At 49.2% G+C, this 15,674-nt stretch overlaps 1 protein-coding gene across 1 annotated transcript; it reads right to left on the bottom strand.

Moving 5' to 3' along the window:
- Positions 1–14,444: 14,444 nt before the first annotated feature.
- LOC148594954 (olfactory receptor 14J1-like) lies at positions 14,445–15,377 on the bottom strand. Its single transcript, XM_088523269.1, has one exon. It carries the CDS (start codon positions 15,375–15,377, stop codon positions 14,445–14,447), a length of 933 nt encoding a protein of 310 aa, XP_088379395.1.
- Between the last annotated feature and the right edge of the window lie 297 nt (positions 15,378–15,674).

Here is a 15,674-nt window from a genome sequence, read left to right on the forward strand (position 1 = left end):
TAGAGGGCTGTAGGGGTTCATGTAAGGGTTGGAATTAGGGGGTTAGGGAGCTGGGAGGGGTTAGAGGTTTAGAGGGTTTAGGGTTAGGGTTTAGTGATAGGGTTAGAGTGTTAAAGGGTTAGGATTTAGGGTTAAAGGGTTAGGGGCTTAGGGGTTTAGGGTTAGAGAGTGAGAGAGTTTAGGGTTAGATGTTCAGGCGTAGAGAGTTAGAGGGTGAAGTGGGGTAGAGGGTGAAGGAGGGTAGAGGGTAAAGGGTTAGGATGAGGGGGTTAGAGGGCTGAGGGGGTTAGAGAGCCGAGAGGGTTAGAGGTCTGAGGGTTAGCAGGTTAGGGGGTCTAAACATAGAGGGTTAGCGGATTTAGTGTTAGGGTTAAGGTGTTAGAGTTTAGTGTTAGGGTCGGGGGGGTTAGGATTACGGTTTAGGGTTATGGTTTAGATCGATTAATGTTTAGGGTAATGGGTTAGAGGGATTAGGGTTAGAGGGTTTAGGATTTAGGGTTAGATGTTTAGGGTTATGCTTAGAGGGTAGGGTTGGATGGTTAGAGTGTGGGTTTAAAGTTAATGTATTTAGAGTTTAGGGTTAGAGGTTGCAGGGTTAAAAGGTTTTGGTAAAAGGTTTTGGTAAACGGTTTAGGGGTTTAGAGGGTAAAGGGGTTAGAGAGTTAGTGGGATTGGGATTAGGGGGGTTTAAGGTTGCGGGTTTCGGGTTAGGGTTTCAGGTTAGATGTTTGGGAGTTTAGAGTTAAGTGGTTGAAGGAGATTTAGGGTGAAGGATGTTTAGAGTTAAGTATTAGAGCTCTTAAGAGTTAGGAGTAAGGGTTAGATTTAGGAGGTTAGGGTGATAGAGGGTTAGGGAGTTTAGGGCTAAGTTTAGAGGCTTTAGTTTTTAGGCTTTAGGGGTAGAGGATTTTGGTTTAGGATTAGACAGGTAGAGGCACTGGGGAAGAGAGGCTGGTAGAGGGGCTTGATGTTTAGGGCTAGAGGGTTTAGGGCTCGAGGGTGAGATGTTTAGGGTTTAGAGGTAGAGGTTTAGAAGTTTTAGGGGTTAAGGGTTAGAGTTTTTCGTGTCAGAGGGTTTGAGGTTATGGTTAGGGGTTAGGGTTAGTGGGTTTAGGGTTTATGGTTAGTGCTAGAATGTTAGGGTTTCAGGTTAAATGTTTAGGGTTTAGGGGTTTAAGTTTAGAGGTTTTAGCAGTTAGAGGGATAATGAGGTTTAGGATTAAGGGAGTTAGAGGGTCTAGGGTTAGAGGCGTTGGGGTTTAGGGTTAGAGAGTTAGGGTTTAGGGATAGAGTGTTTAAGGTTTGATGTTTAGGGTTTAGGTGTAGAGGATTAAGGGGGTTTAGAGTTAAGGGGTTTATGGCTAAAATGATTAGAGAGTTTATGGGTTAGTGGTAAGGATTCGGATTAGGGGATTAAGGCATTAGAGTTAGAGGGCTAAGGGGGTTAGAGGGCTGAGGTGGTTAGAGGGCTGACGCTTAGCAGGTTGGTTGTTTAAGGGTTTAGATGATTTAGCATTAGGTTTAGAGTGTTACGGTTTAGCATTAGGGTTAGAGGGTTTATGGTTTGGGTTAGAGGGGTTAGGGTTTAAAGTTAGAGGGCTAGCGAGCTAAGGGTTTAAAGTTAAGTTAGAGGGCTAGTGAGCTAAGGGTTTAAAGTTGGAGGATGAGGGGGATTAGGGTTTAGGGGTTAGCGGGGTTAGCGTTTAGGATTATGAGTTTGATGGATTAAGGTTAGAGGGGTTAGGTTTAGTATTACAGGTTTAGGAGGTCAGGGGGTTAGAGGATTGGGGGATAGGGGATTGAGGGTTAGGGGGTTGATTAGAGGGTTAGAGAGTTTAGGGTTTACTGTTAGAGGGTTAGGATTTATGGGTGGGGTTAGGGTTAAAGGGTTTAGAGTTAGAGGGGTAGGGTTTAGGGTTAGATATCTAGGGTTTAGGGGGTTAGAGGATATGGGGGGTTAGAGGGTTTAGGGGTTAGCAGTTCCACGTAAAGGTTATGTTTAGGGAGTTAAGGGGTCAGTTTAGAGGGTTAGGGGGTTAGGGGTTTAGGGTTAGATGGTTAGGTGTTTAGGGGTAGAGGATTGGAGGGTGAAGGGGGGTAGAGGGTGAAGGAGGGTAGAAGGTGAAGGGATTAGGGGTAAGGGTTAGGACTGGGGGTTAAGAGGCCTGAGATGGTTTGAGGGATGAGGAGGTGAGAGGGCTGAGGGTGTTTAAGGGTAGTGGGTTAGGGGGTTTAATGTTAGGGTTGGAATGTTAGGGTTCAGTGTTAGTGTTAGGGGGTTTAGCATTAGAGTTAGAGAGGTTAGAGGGGTTAAGGTTTAGGCTTTTGGGTTACAGGGCTAAATATTTAGGGTTATGGGTTAGAGGGATTAGGGTTAGTGGGTTAGAGGAGTTAGGGTTTCGGATTAGATATTTAGGGTTTACCGTTATGGTTAGAGGGTAGGGTTAGATGGTTAGGGTGTAGGGTTAAGTTTAGTTTGTTTATCATTTATGATTAGAGGCTGTAGGGTTATAAGGTTGTGGTAAAAGGGTTGGGGTTAGAGGGCTAGGGTATTTACGGTTAGGGCTTAGGGTTAGAGTGTTAGAAGATTTAGGGGGTGGGGGTTGGGTTAGACCGTTTAGAGTTAGAGGGTTAGAGAGTGTAGGGTTAGAGGGCTAGACTGCTTAGGGTTTAAGGTTTGGGTTAGAGGGTTGGAGAGATTGGGCATGGAAGGTTTAGAGTTTAGGTTTGGGGTAGAATGATTAGGCTTAGGTTTAGGGTTAGAGAGTTAGGGTTCAGGGTTAGGGTTAGAGGGTTTAGGGTTTACTGTTGGAAGGTTAAGAGGGTTTGAGAGTTAAGGAGGCTGAAGGTTTAGGTTTAGAGGGTATAGGAGTTAGGGTTTAGGTTTAAGGGTTAGGTTTAGGGCATTAGGCGGTTAGAGTTAGGAGGTTACGGGGTCAGTGGTTTAGGGCTTACAGTGATAGCGGGTTTTGTTAGCTTAGAGTGTTAGGGTTAGTGGGTTATAGGGTTAGTGGTAGAAGAGTTGTAGTAGAGGGTTAAGAGGGTTTAGGGTTAAGGGGATTAGAGGGTTGAGGGTTAGCGGTTTAGGGTGTTTAAAGGTAGAGGGTTAGAGAGATTAGGGGCAGGGTTAGAGTCTTAGGGTTTAGCATTAGGGCTAGAGAGTTTAGGATTAGGGTTACAGGGGTTAGGGTTATGGGTTAGAGGCTTTAAGGATTAGGGTTATGGGTTAGAAGGGTTAGTGTTTAGGGTCAGAGGGTTTAGAGTTAGGGTTACAGAGTTAGAGGGTTAGAGGGTTAGAGGGTTTAGTATTAGAAGTTTTAGGGTGAGAGCGTTAGAGATCTTAGGGTTAGGGTTAGAGGGAAGGAGGGTTAGCTGTAGAGAGTGGGAGGGTTTAGGGAAGAGTGTTTAGGGGTAGAGTTAGAAGTTTGAAAGGTTCGAGAGTTTAGAGTTAGAGGATTTAGGACTAGGGTGTTTAGGGTTAGCAGATAAGAGTGTGCGGGTTTGGGGTTTAGGGTCAGGGTTAGAGGGTTTAGGCTTAGAAAGTTAGGGGTTAGAGTTAGAGGGTTTAGGGTTTACTGTTAGAAGGTTAAAGAGTTTAGGGTTAGAGAGTTCAGGGTTAGAGGGTTTAGGGTAAGGGTTAAAGGGGATACAGGTTATAGAGTAAGAGAGTTAGAGAGTTAGGGGTTAGTTTTAGAGGGTTTAGAGTTTACTGTTAGAGAGTTAGAGGGTTTAGAGTTAGAAGGTTTAGGTTTAGGGTAGACGTCTTAGGGCTAGATGTTTTAGCGTTAGAGGGTTGGGGGTTAGTGTTAGAGAGTTTAGGATTAGGGTTAGAGGGTTTAGGGTTAGAAGGTTATGGGTCAGGGTTGGGGGGTGAGCTTGTTAAGGTTAGAGGGTTATGGGTTAGAGGGTTTGAGACTTTAGCGTTTGAAGATTTAGGGCTAGAGGATTAAGGGTTAGAGGGTTTAAGGAATGGTTAGAGGGTTAGGGGTTTGTGTTAGGTTTAGAGAGTTTCGGGTTGACTGTTAGAGGGTTATGGGTTAGAGGTGCGGTTAGGATTAGAGTGTTTAGTGTTAGAGGGTGAGAGGGTAAGAGGGTTTGGGGTTAGTGTTTGGGGGTTTAGGGTTTGGAGAGTTTAGTCTTAGGGTTTTGGGGTTAGGGTGTTATGGTTAGTTGGGGTTTTAGGTTTGTGCTTAGGTTAGAAACAGGTTAGGGGTTAGGGTTTTAGGGTTGTGGATTAGGATTAGGATTAGGCCAGAGGAGAGTTGTGTGATAGCACAGATATGAAGGGAGGTCACCGCTTTGCAGCATGTGCAAGGACACGTCTCTCCTCCCTGCCTGGCTCTTCTATCTCCATTGCAGTGACCTGCTGAGCTCCCAGTGACACGATCTGAGGTCATAGTGAGATGTGCGTCATCACAAGGAGGTCTCCCTGGTGCCAGAGTGGTGCCCTCCCTGCCCTGTGTGGCCCAGGCACTGCTGGGCACTGCTCATGTGCTCCCCAGTGTTGCCCTTTGGAGCCACATCCCAGAGCCAGGAGGAGCAGGGAGATGTCTCTTCATGTCCTGGAAAGCAGTCACCTCATTTCCCCCCAGATATTTCCCAAAACCTGCTGATAATCCTTCAGGAATATCTCCAGATGATGCCAAAAGTGAAAAATGTCTCAAAGGGAGCCCTGGAGAGGACACTTCTGCAGTCCTGCGCTGTCACATCTCTTCTCCGGGCAGTCCAGTGAGGGAATTTAGGGCTTCAGGGTGGTCCAAGACAGGATCAAAGTCATGGGGGCTGAAACAGCACAAAGTGTGGCCACAGGTCGATGTGTTTTGGGGAGCCTCAAATCTTACTTCTGCAGTGAGTGACTCTTTCAGTAACAGCAGGATGTAGGACTGTACAGGACAGGACACAGCCTTCCTCCCAGAGGTACCAAGGGAGGATCTCTGTTTTTAAAGTCCCCAGCAGGGTTTCTTACACTGTGGTGCTTAAGAGAGACATGAGACAGCAGAAAAGAGTAAATGGCAATGGCAAAAGCTGTGAGAAATTTTGGAAAGTAGGACTTTCTTTTTTTCAGTGATTGCATTGAAGATACGCTAGAGACTTCCTTAAAACATTGTTTAAACAGGAGTGTAGTCAATTTATTCAAAGTTGGCCACATCAAAACAGAGAATTTCCTCAAAGGTACACAGAAACCTGGCTCTCCTTTGCATATTCTCTCTCAGGATGTTACCCTGCCTCTTTCCTGGGACATCTCTGCTCCGCACAGAGCCTTTTCCCAGATCAGTGTCCCCATTACTGGCTGGGCTGTTCCTGCACCGGCCCTGTTCTGGTGGTGCTGCTTTGCAGAATGAGCAGCTGTGGGACTGTGGTCCATGGTGGTCAGAGAGAGAAGCAGACCCAGTTGGGCTGGGACTGCCACCACCGATACTGGTGACACACAACCCCAGAGTGTTTGCAGTGGGAGGAGATGTGTTTGGGTGGGCACTAGCTCCCATCTCTGGTGTTTCACAAGCAGGATTCACCCTCCAGTGCCGCTTCCCTTGCCCTCTTGGGTCCCCACTGCCTCTCTAAGGGCTGAGAGCCCTCCTTTCCTCATGTGCACCTGGATTTAAAGATCTGCCTTCTGGTTACTCCATGGTGGACTATCCCTCATGTTGCAAGGCTCCACTCACAGCCCTCACCTGGACTGTGGAGATCTTCTAAGCTCTCCTGGGGATTTCCTGGAGATTCTCCTCCAGAAGGATGGAGGACAAATCCCATCAGCACTGTCACCTGTGAGACCACCTGCTGCAGGTGATTCAGAAACAATTTCCCATCTCCATTGGCACTGGCCACTGAGAGATGAACTCCGAGTGCTGCCCTCGGTCCCTAGGAGGTCACACAGATCAAACATCCTTGGAGCTCGTCCCCTAGAGCCTATGGAGCTCACAAGCAGAACATAAGACCCCTTTGAGATCCATCTGTGAAGAAAGGCCACACTTGAGGCAAATCACAGGGGAGATGCTTTTTTGTTATAGTAAATGTTCTTGTGTAAGCCAGGTTTGGCATAAGGGTGCCCAGGCCCTAGTCCAGCCTGACAACACAGAAATGTACCAGGAAACATCACATTACAAGAGCACTTAGGGCAAGTAGGCACATGAGAGCACAGCAGGACAGTGTGAAAATGAGGAGAAGAGCCTTGAAAAGAGGAAAAAAAAAAAAAAAAGTCCTGCTGCTGTTGGTGGACATGTCGCCAGAAAAACTGCGGGCCCTTTGAAGGGTGAAACAAGGAAATGCCTTGCAGTGTGGGGATGGCCCTAAGCAGCAGAGCACTGTCCCCACATGCTGCATCAAGCCTCTCCTCCCCTCCACTCATGCCCCACTTGGACTTTTGGAGCAGTGTAGAGGGAAGAGATCAGCGCAGGACGACACATGACTATGACCTCCATGAGAGAGCAGGTAAAATTACCCCCTGGCTGTGGCTAGGGGAGCTGAGTTCTCCTAATGGACACAGGAGCCATGGTCTCACCCTGTCTGTGCTCGTGTGAGCCTGACTCTGTCCCCCTGAGCTCCAGTACTGGAAGAGACACTGCACAGGGAAACTCTCCTCATTGCATGGGAGACATCGGAGGTTACTCAGTGGGGCTCAGAGTTTCTCCCCTCTTTGCTGGTGAAAGGGGAGGCCTCGCGTCCTGCTCCAACGTGGTCCTGTGGCAGATTGAAATGAGACATTCCTGCAGAGAAATGGCATGAACCAGACTATATATTTTTCCTTTATTGGAATATAAGAGAAAAAAAGCAAGCAAGACATAAATGAACAACACTTATCCTTAATGCCAAATCCCCTAGCACAGATCTTGTTGCTGGCACTAGACCCGCTGGATGAGTTTCCTTAGGGCATTCTTGAGCTCCTCATTCCTTAGGCCGTAGATGAGGGGGTTCAGTATTGGAGGCACCAGCGAGTACAGAACAGCCAACACCAGATCCAGAACTGGGGAAGAGATGGAAGGGGGCTTCAGGTAGGCAACCATGCCAGTGCTGAGAAACAAGGAGACCACGGCCAGGTGTGGGAGGCACATGGAAAAGGCTTTGTGCCGGCCCTGCTCAGAGGGGATCCTCAGCACAGCTCTGAAGATCTGCACGTAGGACACCACAATGAAAGTGAAACACCCAAAGCCTAAACAGACACTAATCACAAGAAGCCCTGCTTCTCTGAGGTAGGAATCTGGGCAGGAGAGCTTGAGGATCTGGGGGATCTCACAGAAGAACTGCTCCACCACATTGCCTTGGCAGAGCGGAATAGAAAATGTGTTCCCAGTGTGCAGGAGAGCAAGGAGAAACCCAGAGGCCCAGGCAGCTGCTGCCATTTTAACACAAGCTCTGCTGTCCAGGAGGGTCCCATAGTGCAGGGGTCTGCAGATGGCAATGTAGCGATCATAGGCCATGACTGTGAGGAGAGAAAACTCTGCTGAAAACAAGATTGCTAACAGGAAGATCTGGGCAGCACATCCTGAGTAGGAAATAGTCCTGTTGTTCCAAAGGGAAATGTGCATGGATCTGGGGACGGTGGTGGAGATGGAGCCAAGGTCGAGGAGGGAGAGGTTGAGGAGGAAGAAGTACATGGGGGTGTGGAGGCGGTGGTCGCAGGCTATGGCTGTGATGATGAGGCCGTTGGCCAGGAGGGCAGCCAGGTAGATGGCCAGGAAGAATGAGAAGTGCAAGAGCTGCAGCTCCCGCCTGTCTGAGAATGGCAGGAGGAGGAACTTATTGAGGGAGCTGCTGTTGGACATTAGTTCCTTAGAGGCATAGGAGTCCTGTCCGTGAAGGAAAGAAAGCCAAAAGTCAAGGCAGGCTTTTCTGAGCCAAGTCATTTCAGTTTCTCAAGGAACTCCCCACATTTCCTCTCTCCCTTATTTCACCTCCCTTTCTGGTGCTCCACTTTGAACTGGCTGAGTTTGCCACATGCAGCAGGGACTTTTGCCCATAACTCTAGAGGAGTTGTTTCTGTTTTGCTGCAGGCGGAAATAGATGCACTAGTCTGACTATTATTTGTGGAGATGCCTTGGAATGGCATATTGCATTGCTTGGAATGGACTTAGTCCAGATACCAGGTGGGAATATTCTCCATTCACCACCATGAGAGCTGAATACAACCCTCATAGCAGTTGCATCTGAAGGAGAAGAGCTCTGTGAGGGATTCACCCCCATCACTCTTGCCCTCCTCAACAGAGATATTTATATCTGAGTCTGCCACACCAGATCTCACTCCAACAATGGGGAACAACAGTCAAAAGGAAAAAAGGATAGACCTTACCCTTTCTACATGTCGAGAGGTCTAGAGATAGACCTTGTCCTCATGCCGCCTTTAACCCTGCACCCTGACCCTTATTCCAGGCACTGCAGAGAGAAGGAGTAGCTTTGAGGCACAGAACCTGCAGAAGATGATGTCCACCCCTTCTATGGCAGGGCTCTTCAATATTTAGAAATCAAGTCGTCTCTGCAAAAGGATAAGTGGAGGAGTCTGTTGATATATAAGTGTGCGTATAAATAATATATATGATGGTGCACACACAAACACACAAAGGTGCCTACTCACTGTGGGAACATTATTTGATAGAGCAGAAATTTTTGGTGCTTCAGTCATTCTCAGCATAAACCCTTGTGCATCCCAACAGGAAAAAAAAAAAAAAGAAAAGAAAAAAAAAAAAAAAACCTTGTAAGGACTTTGTCATGGGACCTGCTTCATTGCTGAGCCTTGCCCCTCACTGTTGTGTACTTGCCCCTCACTCAGATGAAGGACAACGACACTCACAAGTGAGCCCAGTTCTCCCTGCAGACACCTCCCAGGAGCAGGACACTGTCCAGGGGCACCCCCATGTTTGCAGGTGCTAAGGAGCAGCTCAGATAGACCCTGATGCAGCAGCCCAGGAGAAGCTGGTGCTGTCTATGCACTAAGGGATGGGTGAGGGGACATTCAGATGTCCCTGGCAGACTCTTTGGCTGCTCCTTGAATCTCTTGATGAGTCTCAGTCTCTTGTTCAAATCTGCCAGTTTTGTTTCCATTTTCCTCTTACCAAGTGGAAGGAAATTCTAAGCACCATCTCAATGCCTGCCTTGCCTTTCCTTTTGCAAAGTGCCCCCTGAAATGTGCTCACAGCTAGACCTGTGAGCAGCGCTGACCCCCGCAGCACCCTCCCAGCAGGAGAAGGAGCCTGTCCTGGTAGAGGATAATCCTCCCACCCAGAACTTCTCACCTCAGTCCTGTGAGAAGCTCCCTGGGCAAGGTGAGTGCTGACCTCACAGACGACACAGTCACTGCTGCGGGCACACAGCACCTTTGGGTGCAGGGACACTGCTCTGAAGTGCAGACCTCTCACCCTGTCTGCACACCCCAGCTTCACATCACTGCTGTTTCTGTTGGGGAAGGCAGCAGGATGCCCTGCTCATCGGTGGTATGTTAGAGAATCCCTGCTCTCAAGCAGCTCCTCTTCCTCTGCACTGGAAAAGCCAGGATAAAGAAGAGAAAAATGCTGCCAGCCTTGGGGTGTGATGGGTTCTTATGTCCCCTTCAAGAAGCTCCGTAGCATTGTCCTGTAAGCACAAACTCACCGTGTCAAGAGCTGTGGAGGTCTCCTCTGTCCTCCCACTCCACACTGCCGTTCCCCTCTCGCTGCCTTCTCTCCTCTGCTGTCTGCAGCAGCAGGCAGTGCCCGCAGCCCTGCTGCTCTTGGCACAGGAGCTGCTCCTGCACTCGGCTGTCTCTGGGCAGTGCTGCCAGGCTGCCACGAGCTGCCTCCGTCCCAGGAGCCTGGCCCCGCTCAGGAGCAGAGGCCCAGCTGAACTCACCAATTTCTCTGTCCCTTGTGTCCCCTCCTCTTGGGAAATGTTCACTGGAATAGAGTGAAGTAATCACCTGTCGTCTCTTCCCATTGAGTGGAGAGCCACTATTTCCAACCTTGCACATTCTTTCATCAGATGTTCACTACCTATGACAGATGGAAATGTGCTACTGTGGAACACCCGATTCTCATCTCTGATCTAGGCAGGACAACTAGTTAGGACATGAAGGGAGCTCCTTGACACATGGTTCAGGGATTGACTCAAATGTGTCAGTCTGGGCATCTCATGCTGGTCTAGAAGCCCCTGGCATGAAGTGGGATTCAGAAAAATCCTGCAATCTCCACAGGCAGGTCAAGTGATTCCCCTTTCAAAACTGAAGTGAGCACAACATAGAGGTCTGCAAGAGAGCTCCGTGTCCAAGCTGCAATTGATATCACTGGAGATGGAGGATGGGAGTCAGTGGCTCCTGCACAAACACCTGGGGACAGTTGAAAAGACTCAGGAGGTCCAAGGCACGTGCCAGTACCCACTTTCTCTGATGCAGCAACTTGGAGACCTGCATCATCCTAGAGCATCAGGGTGGGGGCCTCAGGAGAATTGCATTGCGCAGCTGAAATGACCCCAGATGCTAAATACAACAGGAGCCCCATTAACTATGAAGATGAGGCATAGAAATATACTTGTATTAAGCAGCATCTCTGGTAATTCAATGCAGATACTTAATTTAATAGCATAGAAAAATGCTGGCAGGGCCTTGTCAGATGCCTGGGGTGGCCACCACAAGCATATGTCTCTAGCAGATACAGAAGGGCAGGAAAACCATGCCCCATTGCGGTGCTTGCTGGGCAAGTGCCCCAGGCTATGCTGAGTTTCCTACCTCTACCCTAATCAATGAATTCCAGCAGTGACTGCAGGGAAAATTGTCCCACCTACATGCAGAACTGTCCCACCTACATGCAGAATGCTGCAAAAAGAGGAGGCACATCACTCCGAGCTCTGTGCTCTGGTCTCTGAACTCTCAAACCCTTCTAGCTCCCCTCCCCTGAATTCCTGCTCACCCCGCTAGATTATACGAACAGGGACTTCTTCAGTAGCACCTTCACTATTCTAGAGATTGCTTCAAGAAATCTGCCATCCTGCCCTGTCCCTCAGGCTAGGCAGCTGTGACAGTCACAAGTGCTCCATGTGCCCACCTACAGCACCTGCACACATACACCCATGGTCCCTATGGCGCTCACATGGTGCCTGGCTCCCCTTGAGTATCTCCGTTCTTGTGCTTATTGGCCAAATAGGCCCAGCAAAGGTGCTACTGGTGCTGTCAACAGGCAGAGACACTTCTGGAACTTCCTCATAACCTGCTAATCTCTTCATGGGCTTTGGAGTCTTCAGTCAGTGTCCTTGGGGTGGCCTTTGCTCTGGCACAGTGATGCACAGAACATGCCTCCAGCAGCAGCATCCCTGCACATCTGGGCACGCACTCATGCAACAAGGGGAAACATGTCCTAAGGATTCATGGTTTAAATCTGCATTTCAGATACCCTAATTCATATTGCTTTATTGTACACTCACACCAGCTTATTACTAGCTGAAAATTGAGAGGACAATGAGCAAAGATTTTTTTTTACTTTACTTTTTCTTTTTTAGTAGGATTTGGAGGAGGATCTGGAGCTGAGCCCAGGGCAAGGCAGCAAAGCTACCAGGTGTCACATTTCATTTGGAAGGAGACTCCTCCCATCTGCCAACATGATGGTCATCAACCAGTTGGCCAAGCTGGTGAGGACAGCCTTAAATTGGGAGTGAGTCAGGGGAGAAGAAGACTCCAGCAAGAGAGAGAAGGTGATGGCCTGAAATGATAGGGAAAGGTGCAGGTGAGAGAGCAGTGGGATGCAGGGAGCGAGGCTTAGGGATGGAAAGAGAGCCAGTGAGGATTGTTGGTATGAGGATTAGTGGGCAGAGCACCAGCTATGGCCTTGTGAAGACCTCTGCTATAGATCTCAAAAAAAGCAATAATGATGAGGTCCCCATGGTCTTCACCAAGACATTGGGATGGTGTCTTTCTCCATGGTCTCCACCAAGGCATCATGATGGCATCTCCATAGCCCCACAAAGGCATCGTGATAGGGTCTCGGTGGTCTCCACCAGGGCATCGGAATAATGTCCCCATGGAAACCACTAGGGCTTTGTGATGGCAGTGGCATCAGGTCCATAAGGCCGCTGTGGGGGCACGGGCCCCATGGTGACCATGCCCTTGTTGGGGACAAACACCCCAGGCTCCCCACTCTGGGGACAGCAGCTCCATCAGGAGGGAGCAGCTCCCCTTGGTGTCACTGTCACGTCCCCATGAGAGTATCCTGAACATGGACAAGGAGCGGCAGGCGAACGCCTGCTCCCAGCCCACAGACGGGCTCTCAGGCTTGCAGGAGAGCGGGAGCGAGGTGAGCAGTGGGGCTGAAGGGAGAGGCAGGCAGAGGGGATGGCACCAACACGGGGAGCACAAGGATGGTGTCGAAGGGGAGCCGGGATGAGGGGAGAGTTGAGAGCTCTTCTGGGGAAGGTTCATTTATTCCTGGCCGTGGGTGTTGACGTAAATGGGTAGATTTAGTTTGTGCAAAGTTGGCCCTGCCAAAACAGAGCATTTCCTTGAAGCTGGTCCCCAACTTCCTGCACCAGTCGAGAGAGGACGACACCTCCGAGTGCGACGTGCTCTGTGCAGAGAGTGAGGGGTGGCAGGGAGAGCTCTGGGCAGGGGGCTTTTCTGAGCGCTGGGCTCTGAGTGGGACAAGGAAACCTAACAGGTATAGGCCTGATGGTAACAGAAAGGTTTAGAAAATTTGTTTAAAAACAAATCTAGAAAGAAATTAAGAGAAAGAATTAAAGCAAAAAAATCATTTGTTATAATTTTCCGCCTTTATTCATTGTTGTGTTTTAGTACACTAGACTTGGGCATGATCATTTGTTCTAGAAAAGGGAAGTGATTTTCAGAAGTGGGTGGGCTGCAGTCCCAGAGTCCTGCACAGCTGGTGCCATTCCAGGTGCCGTGGTCCCCTGTCCCCAGCCTCCCTCTGCAGCTCCAAGGGGCTCTGCTCTCCCACAGGTCCCTGCAAGAGCTCTCAGGCCCACGCAGGTCACTCAGAGACACTGGGACATCTCCAAGTCCCTCTGGGTGCTGGTGCTCGGACACTTAAGCTCTGCCTGCAAAGATGAATGGCTGTTTTCAATGTTTTGCAGCGATCAAGGGGTGGAAATCTTCAGGAACTTGCTGAATCTGGTGTGAAAAAATATTTATCTGCCCTTGCCTTTTAGTGTCCACTGCTCTCTCCATTTGACTGTAGAGGAAATCTCTGTGATCGCCCCCGTATTTTCTATGTCTTGAATACATGAATCATTTGCACAGCCCCTCTGGGCAGCCCCTCTCCCAGCACAGCACTCACCCCCCCTCCAGGCATGTTCTGCCCCTGGAGGTCTCCTGTGCTCCATGGTGGCTCCATAGCCCCTTCCAGCCTCTTTCCCTAACACAGGAACATGGCTGCACAGCCCTCTGGTGTATCAGCCAAGCCTCCCGCATTTGCATCATCACAAAATTTGCTGGGAGTGCACTCTGTTCCTTCTTCCAGGTTACTGATGGAGAAGTTGAATAGGATTGGACCCAATACTACTCCCTGGGGGACACAGCTGGCTCCAGGCCCCCAGTAGACTCTGTACAAATGTCTGGGCACAAGTAGGAAAACCTGAGAGAACCTGGGGTCTTTTCCTAGCAACTTCTAAAGAAAGGCAGAGTTTCCTCATAGCTCCTGCCCATGCAGATGTGCTAGAAATCCCAGGCATGTATCATGGCCTTGCAGGCCTACTTCAGTATCACTGAATCTAGTGTCCGAAATAAATTACAGTCACAGTTTACATTGTCAACATCTCCACGTGTCTCAGCTTCCTAGTGAGTGTGGCTGTAACACTAGTGAGCATCTAGTGCTATTTCAGATGGCTAAGGAAGATGCCCACCGGGCCCTGACCAGGCATTCTAGAAAGATGTGAGTATCACATTTGCTCTATCAGATCAATAAACACTAGCCCGTACCTGGGACACCCCTGTCTCTTCAGATGTCACCTGGTGTCACTCATGTTCAGTTTTGTGTGTTGGAGCTTTGCATGGAACCATGGAAACCCGTGCTGAGACTTGGTTGTCATTTCTGTCATATTAGAGAGATTTGAGATCACACTCTAACCATAGCCACGAGTGCTGAGACCTCCTAAACAACACTGGACCCCTGGTCTCACTCCACCTGCCCTTGTCCCGCCGTGACTCTGTACCCCAGAGGTCCCTTGGTGTCAGTGCTGGAAAAGACCCTGCAGAGGGAAACTCTCCTCCCTGCACTGGGCACATCCAAGGGAGCTCAAAGAAGCGGCTCAGAGAATCCCCCCTCTCTGCTAGTGAAGGGGGAAGCCTGGCTTCCTGCTTTATCATGGTCTATGTTTAAGTGCTAAATGAGAGATTCCTGTGCAGTCGTGACAAAAACTAGGTATCTTTATTTTATTATTTATTATTTTAAGATGAGTGTAAAAGAGAGAAGTAAAAACTAAAGAAATGGATAAAATACAGCCTCGATGCTAGATAACCTGGTGAGTGAATGAAACAGTTGTTACCACTGACCTTGTACCCACTGGATGACTTTTCTCAGTGCCTCCTTGAGCTCCTTGTTCCTCATGCTGTATATGAGGGGATTCAGGGCTGGAGGCACCACAGAGTACAGAATGGACACAACCATATCTAGAAGTGGGGAGGAGATGGAGGGGGGCTTCAGGTAGGCAAACAATACAGTAATGACAAACAAGGAGACCACAACCAGGTGTGGGAGGCACATGGAAAAGGCTTTGTGCCGGCCCTGCTCAGAGGGGATCCTCAGCACAGCTCTGAAGATCTGCACGTAGGACACCACAATGAAAATAAAACAACCAAAGAATAAAGAGGCACTAACCCCAAGAAGCCCAACTTCCCTGAGGTAGGAATTTGAGCAGGAGAGCTTGAGGATCTGGGGGATCTCACAGAAGAACTGCTCCACCACATTGCCTTGGCAGAGGGGTAGGGAAAATGTGTTCCCTGTGTGCAGGAGAGCATAGAGAAAGCCACTGGTCCAGGCAGCTGCTGCCATTTTGACACAAGCTCTGCTGTCCAGGAGGGTCCCGTAGTGCAGGGGTCTGCAGATGGCAACGTAGCGGTCATAGGCCATGACTGTGAGGAGAGAAAACTCTGCTGCAAACAAGAAGACGAAGAAAAATATCTGCGCAGCACATTCCGAATAGGAAATTGCCCTGGTGTTCCACAGGGAATTGGCCATGGCTTTGGGGACAGTTGTGGAGATGGATCCAAGGTCGAGGAGGGAGAGGTTGAGAAGGAAGAAGTACATGGGGGTGTGGAGGCGGTGGTCACAGGCTACGGCTGTGATGATGAGGCCATTGGCCAGGAGGGCAGCCAGGTAGATGGCCAGGAAGAGCGAGAAGTGCAAGAGCTGCAGCTCCCGCGTGTCTGTGAATGCCAGGAGGAGGAATTCGTTGAAGGAGCTGCTGTTGGACATTTCCTCCCCGTACACATGGGGAATTCACCAAGGAACAAAACAGACAGAGACAAGTTAGGAGACACTCTTAAAAGGAAAATAAACAAATTAATGAAGTTTTCTCATCTATTTGTCTCATTCCCAGATCTCTGAGGCTCATGCCTCTTCTAGGTAGAAAATGATGTCACTCTAAAAAGAGAGCAGCCCCTGCTGAGAGCAGAGTCTGGTGTCAGAGTGCCCATCTCTGACCTTCTCACCCTTTCTACATGCACCTGAGGGAGGTCTCCACACTCCCCTTCTGACAAACAACACACAAGA

Source organism: Tinamus guttatus, unplaced genomic scaffold (genome assembly GCF_059628265.1).
Source record: "Tinamus guttatus ecotype Peru unplaced genomic scaffold, ASM5962826v1 Tinamus_guttatus_pri_ptg000175l, whole genome shotgun sequence".
Taxonomy (NCBI): Eukaryota; Metazoa; Chordata; class Aves; order Tinamiformes; family Tinamidae; genus Tinamus; species Tinamus guttatus.